General features: G+C 41.2%; 1 protein-coding gene across 1 annotated transcript; it reads left to right on the top strand.

Annotated features, from left to right (window-relative positions):
* The first annotated feature begins 6,516 nt into the window (after positions 1-6,516).
* On the top strand, positions 6,517-11,161 carry LOC311053109 (scavenger receptor cysteine-rich type 1 protein M130-like). The gene is made up of 4 exons (XM_084068512.1): positions 6,517-6,814; positions 7,361-7,693; positions 9,224-9,544; positions 9,932-11,161. Exons 2-4 carry the CDS (start codon positions 7,576-7,578, stop codon positions 10,264-10,266), a joined length of 774 nt encoding a protein of 257 aa, XP_083924638.1. The 5' UTR covers positions 6,517-6,814; positions 7,361-7,575; the 3' UTR covers positions 10,267-11,161.
* The last annotated feature ends 312 nt before the right edge of the window (positions 11,162-11,473 follow it).

Consider the following 11,473-nt stretch of genomic DNA (forward strand, 5'->3'; position numbering starts at 1 on the left):
TCTCATGATTGATGGGCTAAACGATCAAGTTAATTGTTCACAAGCTTATTTTGAACGGGAAGAACACGGAAAGTGAGAAATCAACCTGCTTTATAAAAGCGCCAAATCAATGTGTACGTATGTGTGCACGTCTGTAGTTCACATATCCAGTGGTGTAAAGTACCTAAGTACATTTACTGTACTGTATACAATTTTGAGGTAATTTTACTGGAGTATTTCCAATTTTCTATACTTATACTTCTACTCCACTACGTCTCAGAGGCAAATACTGTACTTTTACTCCACTACAATTATTTGAAAACTTTGGTTTTACTAATTATTTTGCAGATATAAATCATTACATTTACAATTTACATTAACCACTTTAGCCCTATTTTATGCATAGGCTATTTGAAAATAGCCGATCTACAAGCTCACAACGCATGGAAAACATCCACATACAGTAGACATCAAAGGGGGCTTAGCCACTTAAACCCCAGCATTGTATCGTGGTGTAAATAGCAGATCGACAAGCTGTGAGTTTGGCGATCGGCGATTTTCAGCAAAAGCTTTAGCCACAATAACAGAAAACAGAAAAGCATAACTGGAGTCCTAACTGGAGTGGTTAGGCCTCTGCCCTTCTACCCGTGTTCAGTGGTGGTAGAAGTACTCAAATGTTTTACTTAAGTAAAAGTATCAACACTGCAATGTAGAAATACTCTGTTACAAGTCAAAGTGTATTAAAATCTTTTGAAAAAAGACGATCTACAAGCTCACAACGCGACGCGACACGTTGTGAGCTTCTGTTATTTTCAAATAGCCGAAATATAGACGGCTGAAGTGGTTAATGCATGTTTTGTAATATTAAAAGTAACTAAAGTTTTCAAATAATTGTAGTGGAGTAAAAGTAGAATATTTGCCTCTGAGATTGGAGTGGAAGTAAAAGTATTGGAAATTGGAAATACTCAAGTAAAGTACAAATACCTTAAAATTGTACTTAAGTACAGTACTTAAGTAAATGTACTTAGTTACTTTCCACCACTGCCATGGATGCAGTTTTTTGCATTTACTATGAGTGAAAGAAATGCAGAAGGCCTCCTCTCTCCATGCCATACCTGAAGGCAGCATAATGAATCCATGCAACATATTCTATTGAAACAACATCAAATACTATAACCGGACAAGATTATTATAAGCTATATTGAAGGGTTTTCAGGAAATGTACATATACGTGTACCTGGAGAGGGAAGAATATCTAACACTACACGCAGGCACGCACGCACGCACGCACGCACGCACGCACACACACACACACACACACACACACACACACACACACACACACACACACACACACACACACACACACACACACACACACACACACACACACACACACACACACACACACACACACACACACACACACACACACACGATGAGAGATCATAGCGTAGTGTGTGGAGAGGGCAGGTGTAGAGCGACATCTAGTGGCTGAATGTTGTACATACAAGTATAGTACTTTTCAATTGGCTCTATTCATAGCAGCCATATTATGAAGACATTCACAGGTGTTACCAATGATACTAATGAAGGCTCTGTTCCATTCTGGTCAAACAGAGTCAGGGTGCTGATATTGTGCATGTTGGCTCACTGGAAACACTCTGTTACACCAGTGGGTCTACAGTTGGGGTCCAAGGACCCTCATGGGCTTCCAAATGGCCCCTTACAGGTGTGTAACTCTGAGAGTGTACAAATGGAACCAAAAGGACCCATCCATTTGGTTCCATTTGTACACTCTCAGAGTTATGAAGGTCGTGGAAACCACTGTGCTACACTAAATGGAACAGAGCCTTCATTAGTATCATTGGTAACACCTGTGAAGGAAGTGATAATATGGCTGCTGTGCATAGAGCCTATTCTTATGGCACTCTTAAGTCAGTGGTTCGCAAAGTGGGGTCCAGGGACCCCTCAGGGACCCTTACGGATCTGCAACTGTGAGAGAATCTAAATGGTACCAAATGGACCTGCCAAATACATCATTTTGGGGGTCCTTAACATGAAAAGGTTTGAGAAACACTGATGTAGAAACATACTTTTTTTGTAGGATTTACAAGATGCAAGAAGCAAAGATTTGAGTTACAAATGTTTGCTTTAAAATATATATATATATATGCATATTCAAAGATTTCAAAAATAGCAGATATACAAGCTCGTAGCTATGAGCTTGCATATCTGCTATTTTTGAATAGCCAAATAAATCTAAAATGACAGATGCGTTCCTGGATTGAAGGAGTTATCATCAGCCTTCAACTCCAAAGCCAGAAAAAGTCACTGAACATGTGTCATTGCCACCCAGTCATTTAGTCCTAACAGGACACCAATAGACCATGAATCACATTAGTACACAACAATACAATACAACTTACACAACACAACATGACAACAATACAGCAACAACAGCTTGAATCACATGCGCACAAACTCCAACACAATCAGTAGCAAAAGCAGCAAAGAAGAAGAAGAAGGGAAAAAAACAAGTTCCTACCCTGAGTTGTCTTCTTCTTGGCTTCATCAGTTGTGTAAGTGATGGCCAGGCATTTTTGGGCAATCACAAATTCTCACCCTGGTCTGTGTTGGCAGCCATTTTTCAAAATGGCCACCAGCAGTTTGTCAAACCTTCTTAAATCACCCTCTAGCACAGGTGTGGGCAACTTTGATGATGGAGAGGGCCACTATATTTCCACACTCACTCCAGAGGGCCACATTGCATAATACTGTCTCTCCGTATTTTAACTTTTTTCGCCATTCTGTCACGCAAAAGTACCAAAAATCTACAAGCTCAAATAGCAGATCTGCAAGCTCAAAACGTGTCGCAGTGCGACGCGTTTTGAGCTTGTAGATCTGCTATTTTTTTCTTATTGTCTCCGCCAGGCCGTAAGGCATGGCGAGAGAGTATGTTTTGCACCCTGTCCGTCCGTCCGTCCGTCTGTGACCAGCTAATATCTGGCTCCGTTGGCTTGATCGCAGTGAAACTGTGCACACACACACTCCCTGGATGCCAATTCAAAACCTCTGCCCCAAATTATTTACACGGGCCTGTTATAACGCCACCAGGAGGCCGCTTTTTTGCAAAACAAAAAACACATTTTTTGATGGTAGATAAAAAATGTAGGAGTTAGATTTTTCATATTCCATCCTCATTGGCTAAGATTGACATTGACAGTTTGCAGGAGTGGCCCGTTTTGAACAAAATCATGAACGCAGTGTCCGATTGCGGTGAAACTTTGCACGCACATTCGCACTACGTTGAGGAACAAAGGCCACCCTTTTAACATTGGCCTGTTATAGCGCCACCAGCAGGTCTAATATAGCAAAACATTTTTTTTGAACAAAATGCCTCAAATCATAAATGCAGTGGCCGATTGCCGTGCAAGGTCGAAGAAGAAATGGCACCCTTTTCACATTGGCCTATTGTAACGCAACCAGGAGACCACAATAACCTACCTGACCTGGCACTTTTTATAGTTTTTGAATTGGAATCCAGAATTTTATTTTTGCTATTTTTGAATTGGAATCCTGAAAAGTTTTTTTTTGTATGCTCTAGCAGCTTCCTATGGCAAAAGCTACAGCTTTTGCCATAAAAGAAAGTTGAAAAGATCCAGACAGTCGGATAACTTCCTTTCGATGTATTGAGTAAAACCAGATTGCAAACAACAGAGTTCCAGGGAGCCTCCTCCTGCAGCCTCACGGCCTCGGAGTGGCACAGTACAAAGTCACAGTCCAGTTTGCTTCTTATACTGTAGCTACATTAGAAAAGAGGTAATAATAATAATAATGGATTTTATTTATAACGCACTTTACATTTACAAGAAATCTCAAAGTGCTACAGAAGGCAATTGCATACAAACAGAAACATCACACCAATAAAAGAAGACAACAACTAGGAAACTAAAACAAAACTATTAAAACATGGGGGCATAAAGCCTAGAGGTAAAACCAGCTAAAGAAATGCTTTGCTAAAAAGGTAGGTCTTTAGTCCTCTCTTAAAGGAGTCAACCGACTGTGGTGCTCCACAGTTCGTTCACAGTTCGCCCATGGTACGAAGATTTGCCTTGTGGGTTTTGAGGAGGTATGTGTTTGAAGAGCGTAGGTTGCGGGTTGAGGGTTGTATGGGGACTAATTCCTTGAGGTAGGAAGCGTTGCCGTGGATGCACTGATGTGTCAACAGGGATACCTTGTATTCGGTCCAGAAAGAGACGGGAAGCCAGTGGAGTGAACGGAGGATGGGTGTGACGTGTTCATGTTTACGCACTCTCATCAGGATCCTAGAAGCGCTGTTTTGAATATACTGGAGCCTTTGAAGGCTTTTGCTAGGGATCCCGATGAGAAGTGCGTTGCAGTAGTCCAACCTGGAGGAGACGAAGGGGTGGACAAGTTTCTCTGAATCTGCTAGAGGTTCCTGTGTGTGTGGGAATCAGCCCTAAAAGGTGAGACCCCACCTGGACGAAACAATAGATCACACTTTGAGACCTTTGATCAACTCCTGATTCGATTTGCAATTGGGTGTGTCAGGAAGGGAGAAGTGGAGACAGTGGTTTGAACCTTTGTTGTTCCCTGTGTCTCCCAGGTAAAACAATAGGAATGGTAAGTGTGAATGACACCTCTGAGCTCTGAATAATGATATCAGGCCTATGTGAAAACAACAAGTAGTCCTGGGAAGGCTGGAGTCAGACTGTGGGAACAGAATCATATGATAAATAACAGAATATGATACTAGTTACAATATGTAAGGCTTTAAAAGTTTGGGGTCCATAATATACAACACAATTTAATATTTAAAAGTATAGGTTATTGGTTTAAAAATAATGTTTTTAAAGTCAATTTATATCTGTCGTATTACATCCACTTGATCCCACCTCCTCCTGTATTATAGTCCAGCCCCCAGCCAGCTGTCACAACAGTCTGTTAGAGAATCTCAGTCTCTGAGGAATCTGCTGCGTCTTTTCTTTACGCACAAGTAACTTGATAACAGAAAAACATGTTGGACGTTCGATGGATCATCGTTTTTCTCTCGTTTGCGGTGCATTCTTTGGGTAAGTGGAAACGATCCAACGTTTATGCAAATGTCGATCACTCTTTAAAAGAAAAGAAAAAAGTTTAAACTAAAACAACTTTTTCACCAATTCAAAACAATTCAAACACTTTTCAAAAGTACTTGATAAATAAAATTAAAAACTGGAATAATTTCTGACAATGCGGTGCAAAGCGTCACATTGTTTGGGTCCCGGGCAAACAGGAGTTTGGGTCCCGCTCAAACATCTAATTTCTCTTTTGGGTCTCGAGCTAAAACGTTTGGGAACATCTGGAGTAGTAGATTGGGTTAAATTTAGTCTCCACTAGCCTAGTGTTTGGATGAGGACGTGCACGTAGCACTAATAATATTCTTTAGAGGGCCCTTTTTAAAAAGAACATTTCTCAGCAAAAAGATGTTTACATCCGGTGGTGGAAAAACTACTCAAATTCTTTACTTAAGTAAAAGTACCAATACTGCACTATATAGAAATATGTCCAGAAGTCCAGAATAAAAAATGTACTTGAGTAAATGTAAAAAAGTATTGGCATCAAAATGTACTTAAAGTACCAAAAGTAAAAGTACTAAATATTATGGGCATATCAACATTATTTGTTTCTTCTTCTAAAATAGCAGGTCTACATTACAGATTGTGGATCTGCTATTTTCACGTAGCCAAAGTACAAAATAGTATTTTGTTGTCAGATCCAGACAAGTTAATCATTGCCCACAGAGCTCACAGACATGAAATGAAGTAACACTGCAGTGTTTACTGGAAGCGGGGGGTGGGGGTAAATTCCTCGTTGGCGGTCACAAAACAAGAGCAAATTTGGTTCCAGCACAAACGAGAACAAATTCCTCATATCGTCATTGTCGGGTAGAAGGGCTACCGTCACGTCAGGATATGGAGATAATAATAATAATAATAATAATAATAATAATAATACATTTTATTTGTATTGCATGCACTTTTCATTCATCAGTCATATAAGGGTAAAAGCAGGCTTTAAAAAAGTCAAGCACAGAACGATATTGCTGACAGTGGTTACACAACAAGTTAACATGAAAAGGCCTGTGTAGTGGAATTCTGGATCAATCAGCAATCGATGAGGCCTAGTGTGAAAATAGGCTCTTTTTTTTGGCCTAAGTCACTTGTTTTTGTGACTTAGGGCAGAAGAATTGTCAAAGGATTTTGACCTAGGCCAAAATCATTTGGCCTAAGTCAGGTTTAATCCTATTTAAACCTATTTAAATCTCTTATGTTACATAACTGACAGACAGTGTTATTTTTAAATTAATAGTCATAATTTGTTATAAACGTTTTGGGTGAAATGATTAATAAATATCCTATAGTTCTGTTTTGTATTTTTACTGAAAAACGAAAAAAAAAAAAACGACTTTGTTTAGTTTAGCAAGGTGACGATATTTAATTGTACTGCCTACTCTCTTGTCTCTGTACAGAGTCTGGTGATGTCAGGTTGGTGGGAGGTACCAGTCACTGTAACGGCATACTGGAGCTGAAACACGAGCGAGAGTGGAGACCGGTTCACCGTGGTCCTTTCTGGACAGGGGCGTCATCAGCTGTAGTGTGCAGACAGCTGAAATGTGGCACTGCTATTTCAACAGAAATACAGCGTGTTGATTCCAGGCAACCTACATGGAATATTCGAGATCTGTGTGACGGGTCTGAATCTTCACTGAGGGAGTGTGGACCACTCATACACTTTACATCCGCTTATATCATTAAGGTGATCTGTACAGGTGAGACAAAACAATTCAGGATGCTTCTCTCTAAATGTACATAGGCCTATTTACTATTTTTTACGGCCCCTAGGGGAGGGGAAATTGCTCTTACTGCTTCACCCAGCAGATGGCTACTCAGATGGCTCCGATGAGCTCACGGGAGGAGCTGTTAGGGTTTAAGTGTCTCGCTCAGGAACACTTTGACACATACATTGGGTGAGCTGGACGTCGAACCAGCTATCTTCTGATTCCCAGACGGCCTCTCTACCTACTCAGCTATGGCCGATATGGCCTATAGTGTGCGTGGGTGTGTGAGGCGACAGAGCTGGCATTATCTGGTCTGAATCTCTCTTAACCCGTCCCCCACTGTCTGTCTGTCTGTCTGTCTGACTGTCTGTCTGTCTGTCTGTCTGTCTGTCTGTCTGTCTGTCTGTCTGTCTGTCTGTCTGTCTGTCTGTCTGTCTGTCTGTCTGTCTGTCTGTCTGTCTGTCTGTCTGTCTGTCTGTCTCTCTCTCTCTCTCTCTCTCTCTCTCTCTCTCTCTCTCTCTCTCTCTCTCTCTCCAGAATCTGTGAGGTTGGTGCATAGTTTCAGGTTGGTGCATTCAGAGCATGTAGGTAGTTTGTGTTCAGGCAGAGTGGAGGTGAAGTCTGATCAGTCGTGGGTCTCAGTGTGCGAAGGTGACTTTGACCAGCAGGATGCACAGGTGGTCTGTAGGGAGCTTGGCTGTGGGGCTCCTTCAGTCCTCCAGGGGGCGCTCTATGGAGAAGTGGAGGCTCCAATGTGGACCAAAGAGTTCCAGTGTGAAGGCAGGGAGTCTGTTCTCCTGGACTGTGGAACCTCAGACTCAACTAGAAACACCTGCTCACCTGACAAGACTGTTGGACTCACCTGCTCAGGTAAGATACAAACTATAGTTTTGGTTTGGATTATTACTATTAATATGGGCTGTAGAGTGAATGCTGTGGACTGAGTGAATGCTGTGGTCTGAGTGAATGCTGTGGACTGAGCGAGGGCTTGTATAGACGGATTTCCGCGCGACGTCATCACAGAGCAGAATGCGCAATCTGCGCATGCTCGGGGGAAACGAATTGTTGCGCCGTTCACTCTGTTGTTATGTTCGGGAGTTAGATAGCCATAATTCTGCTATTATAGGCATAATAGGCATAATGCTGCTATTATATACAAACAGATCCAACTTCCGACAAATCATTTTTATTGAGTAAACAAGGTATTACAAACTGCATAATTGAATCTACTTTCATTAAACCCGGTGAAGATCATTTATTTTATGAATGGACATTTGACCAGAGCTGCTGCGGGTAATGGCGCCCTCTATAGGCTTCCCCCTCCTCTGCGCGGTCATATCCTCTCATGTTTACTAACAGGAAACCTGTCTATAGTAACACACCCGGACTGTCATTGGTTAATGAGTCAAGTGGTGATGGCAGACAATGTTGAGTGAACGGTCCATCAGAGGCTGCCACTAGATAGCATAGAGGACATTCTTAACACCTGGTATCCTATAGTTTCTATAGCTTCAATGCACAGATCATTCTTTCATAATATATTGTTTAGACTGATGCTATGTTCTTGGTTTACTGTGATCCTAGTTTAATGAGGCACTACCCTGTCTCTCTGCATTTGATGTGTTTACCTTATTGTAAGTCGCTCTGGATAAAGAGTGTCTGCTAAATGCCTAAATTGAATAAATTATTGCTTGGTTTGGACAGAAATCCTCTCTCTCCATCCACTATCATTGAACAAATAGTTTTACGGTTGCTACATATACATATTATTTTTTGATGAATCAGACTCTTAACGTGGAAGAGTGCCTAAATGCCGAAAAGTGCGAAATATGGGCTTAGACGAGCTTAGTGAATGAGGCCCGATGTATTTATACAGTATAACTGACTTACTGACTGACTAGCTATTATATCAGAAAGTAATATTACTTTTTGACAACTTCAGCAAACAGCAAACTTTGACAGCCAATTTAGCCAATGGGGAGGAATCTGAAAAATATGACAGATGTCAGGTGTACCAATTTCAGTGAGTTTTGGACAAAAGCTGTAGGAATAGCAAAACATGTGTTTTGCAAAACATCCTCAGCCTCATGGTGGTGCAATAATTTGGCCTCTCAAGAGCGTGTGTGCAAAGTTTCATGCCGATCAGTCCAGCGGTGCCTGAGATTAGCTGTTAGACAGACAGAGCAAAAACAGGAGCGAAAACTTAATCCCTCGCCTTTGGCCGTTCCAGCCTGGCGGGGATAATAACCGTTGCTATGCAGAAGGAGCTGGTTGGTTGGTCAGGGACCAATCAGAAGACTGACAATGGCTGAACCGAATTCTGGTCGCTATATGATTCCGATCTGGCAACGTTGATAATCTTGTGGTGTGACCGGCCTTTACTCTCTTGTCTCTGTACAGAGTCCAATGATGTCAAGTTGGTGGCAGGAACCAGCCACTGCAATGGTAGACTGGAGATGAAATACCTGGGAGAGTGGAGAGAAGTGGATGATTGGTCCTGGAACCAGAAGTCATCAGCTATAGTGTGCAGGCAGCTGGGCTGCGGCTCTGTTGAAGCAACAGAGAGGTTTCCTGCTCCATCATCTGAAATTAGGTGGTGGATTGAATCGAGCTGTGATGGGCCTGAGTCTTCATTGTGGGAATGTGTAGAAAGGCAAAGGCAAAATAATTCTTATATCATTTCTACTTATTCCGGTCACCAAGTGGGGCTGAACTGTTCAGGTAAGACAAACAATGACAGCACTTTATTATTGTTTTCCATACCTTAGATGTAACACACCAAACGCTCATGCAGAGTTAGCTGTTTACTGAATCCAAAGTTCAAATAGATAGCTAAGCAATGATTCTGAACCATTTTGGTGATAGAAACTATTGTTTAAGGTGCTCGGTGGCGCAGCGGTAAAAGTTCCTGCCCACCACTATGGAGGTGGTATGCCTAATGTATGCTTTATCGCACGGTGGTGTTGCTTGCCGAACATATCTCTCTATCACTCTCTAGATATAGATGGATGGATGGAGAGATGGAGAGATAGAGAGATAGATATGATAACCTCCATTTTCTGCTCTGTAAATATCTGCTGTTTCAGCCAATCACTCGTTTTGTTACAGATCTATTTAAGCCAAACATCACCGCCTTCGTCAGCGGGGTTTCCGAGGGCCAGCAGCAGGGGCTGCAGGTGTCCGAGGGTTCCAACTTTTCCATCACCTGCTCCATCCAGCCACAGTACCCAGGAGGCTCCTTCCACCTCACCTTCACTGGATCCAAGACAACGCACAACCGCACCCAGCCAGCTGTCAATCACTCTGCCAACTTCCTGTTTCCTGCAGCAGACCACACCCACCAGGGGAACTACAGCTGTGTTTATCACATATCTGTTGTTTCTCATAACTTCTCCTCTGAGAGCGAGCCCCTCTCACTCACTGTCACAAGTAACCTGCCATAAATGGACTTTGTCCAGCTCTGCTTGCATTTCTCTCTCCCATAGAACCTCACTACCAGGTGAAAAGAAGTGTCTGGCTCCATTATGTACAGAGTACAAGTGGTCTAAACCAGTGGTTCTCAACCTGTGGGTCAACAGTAAACAAACCAACATACAGTATAAGTGTAAGGGTATCTGCACATTCATAAAGTGACAATTTAAGGACTTTTGTGTCCTTCTTAATACAGAAACATAACACCATTACTGTGTCGAAAGTAATCAACAAACTATACTATAAAAAAATGTCAAACATTGGCCAAATCTGAAATATTACCTGAGAGAGAAGTAAAAAGTTTGAAAATAGCGAATCTACAAGCTTGACAAGATTGGCATGAAATAGTTAAAGAACCACTGGTCTACAAGCTCCCCAGGACAACAGTGGGGGTGGGAAATGACAGGGAACACAGTAATAGGCCAATATATCAACGTATTCACATACAATTATCCTAGGCTCCATGTGCATGAATTATGAATACAAGTCAATGTGTTTGTCGTGTTACTGTGACATTAATTACTACATTTGGAATACATTGTTTTAACAAATGAGTGTGTCATCCATATTGCATCATTATCACATGTATGAATAATAGAAATTGTATATTTGACCAAATGTTGTCACATTTTGGGAAGCCTAGATATCAAATTATTGGCTTCACATCAACATGTGAAGCCAACATTTATATAATGCAGTTTTGTTGGCTAATGTCAGGTTAGATGGTTAGGGGTGGATTTAACTTGCTTTCACACCCATTGCCTGACTGCCCGAGTGTTTAAAAAAATGCAAACTTGAAATACTTCCAGATTATATGACAATTTGAAAGTTGAAATTCTTTAGTTTCATAATCTGTAAACAATTATGCTCACACATGCTCGGTAAGTTCACATTATATTTGATGTAATACTAATGTATGTTACAGTGAATGTAAATAAAATAAAAATATGCATATCTTTTGCCAATTTTAAACCAATGTTTAATGATGTCTTTACACTTATCAAGACCTTGATTCCCATACATGGTAATATATGAAAAACTATCTTCAAATAGAACAGTTTTAAAACATCTCTCTTCATTGGTGTTTGTAATAAGTGTGTAAAGTGCATACATTATCACTGTCAAACAAAGATCTGAATAAATGTTTATTCAAATACATTTTCAGAATGTTCTCTATTC

The sequence above is a fragment of the Gymnoscopelus microlampas genome, assembly GCF_963454915.1.
Source record: "Gymnoscopelus microlampas genome assembly, chromosome: 10".
Classification (NCBI taxonomy): Eukaryota; Metazoa; Chordata; class Actinopteri; order Myctophiformes; family Myctophidae; genus Gymnoscopelus; species Gymnoscopelus microlampas.